Source organism: Triticum aestivum, chromosome 3D (genome assembly GCF_018294505.1).
Source record: "Triticum aestivum cultivar Chinese Spring chromosome 3D, IWGSC CS RefSeq v2.1, whole genome shotgun sequence".
NCBI classification, from domain to species: domain Eukaryota; kingdom Viridiplantae; phylum Streptophyta; class Magnoliopsida; order Poales; family Poaceae; genus Triticum; species Triticum aestivum.
Window position 1 is genome coordinate 428023586 of NC_057802.1, and position 2135 is coordinate 428025720.

The window sequence follows — 2135 nt, forward strand, 5'->3', positions numbered from 1 at the left end:
CCCAGATGTGGGCCCTTTCGGGCTCCATATGGGTTAGGGCGGGCCGGCGACTCGGTGCGCGGCGACGCTGCTCCCTGGTTGGTGGCGAAGAGGCGGTGGCGGCTTCGTCGGCCGGCGAGCTGCAGTGTGACGACAGGGGCTGTCCGGACTCTTTTGGGTCCGGCCGGGCCTCGACGCCAGGTAATCCCCTTGTCCGTGCATCCGGTCGGCTCCGTGGTGGCGGTGGTGGTTGTCCCCTCACGTCGGCGATGTTGCGGATGCCCCCGAGGCCACTATCTCTTCTCCCTCCCTCCAGGTCTCGTGTCGGTGACCTCTGGGAGACGACGAAGTTGATTCGGTGACCGTGGTGGCACATGTTGGTGGGCAGCGTGATTGACGGTGCACGATGATTCGTCTGGGGTGGTGGTGGGGGTTTGGGTTGGGAGAATTCTCTGGCGGCTCGTCCGGCCCCGATGAGGCGACACCTGTGGGTGCCGCCGGACCTTCCTGAAGGGCGTCGGGTACACCCCTTCCCCCCACTGCCCCCCTTGTACCGGGGAAAACCCTAGGACTAGTCCGGGCAACAGCGGCGTCGTCGTCGCCTCCTCTTGAAGGTGTTGATTGGTACGCGGCGCTTCAGAGTGCTGGGATCGTGGTGGTACTTCTCCGGAGGGTGCAGCGGTCGCCGTTCATCTTCGTTTCGTTGATCTGCCGTTGTTGGCATTTATTTCTCTTTCTTTCTTCTTTGTTTTTCTTTGGCCTTGTTTGTGCTGCGGCCCCCAGGACCTATCGTTTGATGTACCGGTGGTTGCTTTCTAATACAAAGCGGGGGGAAATCCTTTTTCTTAAAAAAGGAGGTCTCACTAGTTTTTCTCAAAAAAGAAAAAAGGAGGTCTCACTAGTCATCCGCAAGACCCCAACCAGAAAGAAAACATATTTCTCTCTGAAAAAAAAACAGTTCATAACCCAGTTATTGGAAGATGAAAAAGACACAGCAACAAATGATGCATCGCAGACACTTGGTACTACGATCAGTTATTTGAACAGTGCACGCTCCACCGCCCGCCGGCTCCGGCGAAGGCAAACCAGAAGCACCCACTTGCATGTCCGTAAAGCAAACATCAGTGGAAACAACACAGAAATGGCAATGACAGTTCGGAATAATTGCTGAAGATTCCTTTCTTTTTTGTCCCTGGTAATGGGGATGAATTAAAGAGCTGCATCCAAGTGCAGTCTCGACTCTCGACAGAAAACGACGCCTGAATCAATCAAAACTCAAAAGAGGGGTGCGCTCGAAGAAGCCCATCACCACACTCGTCAAGAAGCCGCAAACGCAGCAGCAGCCTCGCTCTCTCGTCCCAGCAGCAGCTCCAAAAGAGGCGCTGGACGAAGGCCAGATGAACTGTAAACAACAACTCCTATGTGCTCTTTACATCAGAATCATCATATGCTACTACTACTATACTGTTACTGGTTCACCTCCCATGGAGCCACGGCGACACCGCGCCGGCCGTTCCTTATTCCGGGGGAGCGCCGCGCCGATGCCAGCCAGCCGCCGTCCGACGCGTTCCGGTCACCGCGTGAGCCGGAGCACCGGCGGCGTGGGCGGCGGCAGGCCGTGGGACTCGACGAGGATGGACCAGAGCACGTGCACGTCCTCGCACTGGCACGACTTGACGTCGTCGTACAGGATGTAGATCCCTCTCTCTGCAAACACCAAACAAACAAGCACACGATCAGAAACAGGAGAGAAGAACAGAGACTGTATCTGAAGTACGTAACAAACAGGAGGATCGGACGGACGTACTCTTCCTTGGCACGGTGTTGATGTTGCACCAGAGCTTCCTGAGCGGGGAGACGAGGGAGCGGAGCCACCCCATGCTGAGCGGACGCGCCGTGGGCCGTCCTCTGCTCCCCGCCCTTTATACCGCCCCAGCAATGGCTGGTGGCACGGAGCTGGTGCGGTGGTGGTGGTGGTGGTGCGCGTGTAATGTGTGCATGAGTCGGACGGACTGGCGGTAAAGCGACCAGAGGCTTCGTTCGTTCGGCTTGCTTTACACTTGGGTAAAGCCTCGCACACTGTTCTTCCTCCTTGGCAGCCACATGACTGGAGTGAGCGCTCTGCCTCCCCTGCCACACCAGACTCCCTTGCGGCA

General features: G+C 57.3%; 1 protein-coding gene across 1 annotated transcript; it reads right to left on the reverse strand.

Annotated features, from left to right (window-relative positions):
• Positions 1 to 1140: 1140 nt before the first annotated feature.
• Positions 1141 to 1917, reverse strand: LOC123074838 (uncharacterized). Its single transcript, XM_044497575.1, has 2 exons — positions 1787 to 1917; positions 1141 to 1686 (listed from the first exon to the last, which is right to left on the reverse strand). Exons 1-2 carry the CDS (start codon positions 1857 to 1859, stop codon positions 1553 to 1555), a joined length of 207 nt encoding a protein of 68 aa, XP_044353510.1. The 5' UTR covers positions 1860 to 1917; the 3' UTR covers positions 1141 to 1552.
• Positions 1918 to 2135: the final 218 nt, after the last annotated feature.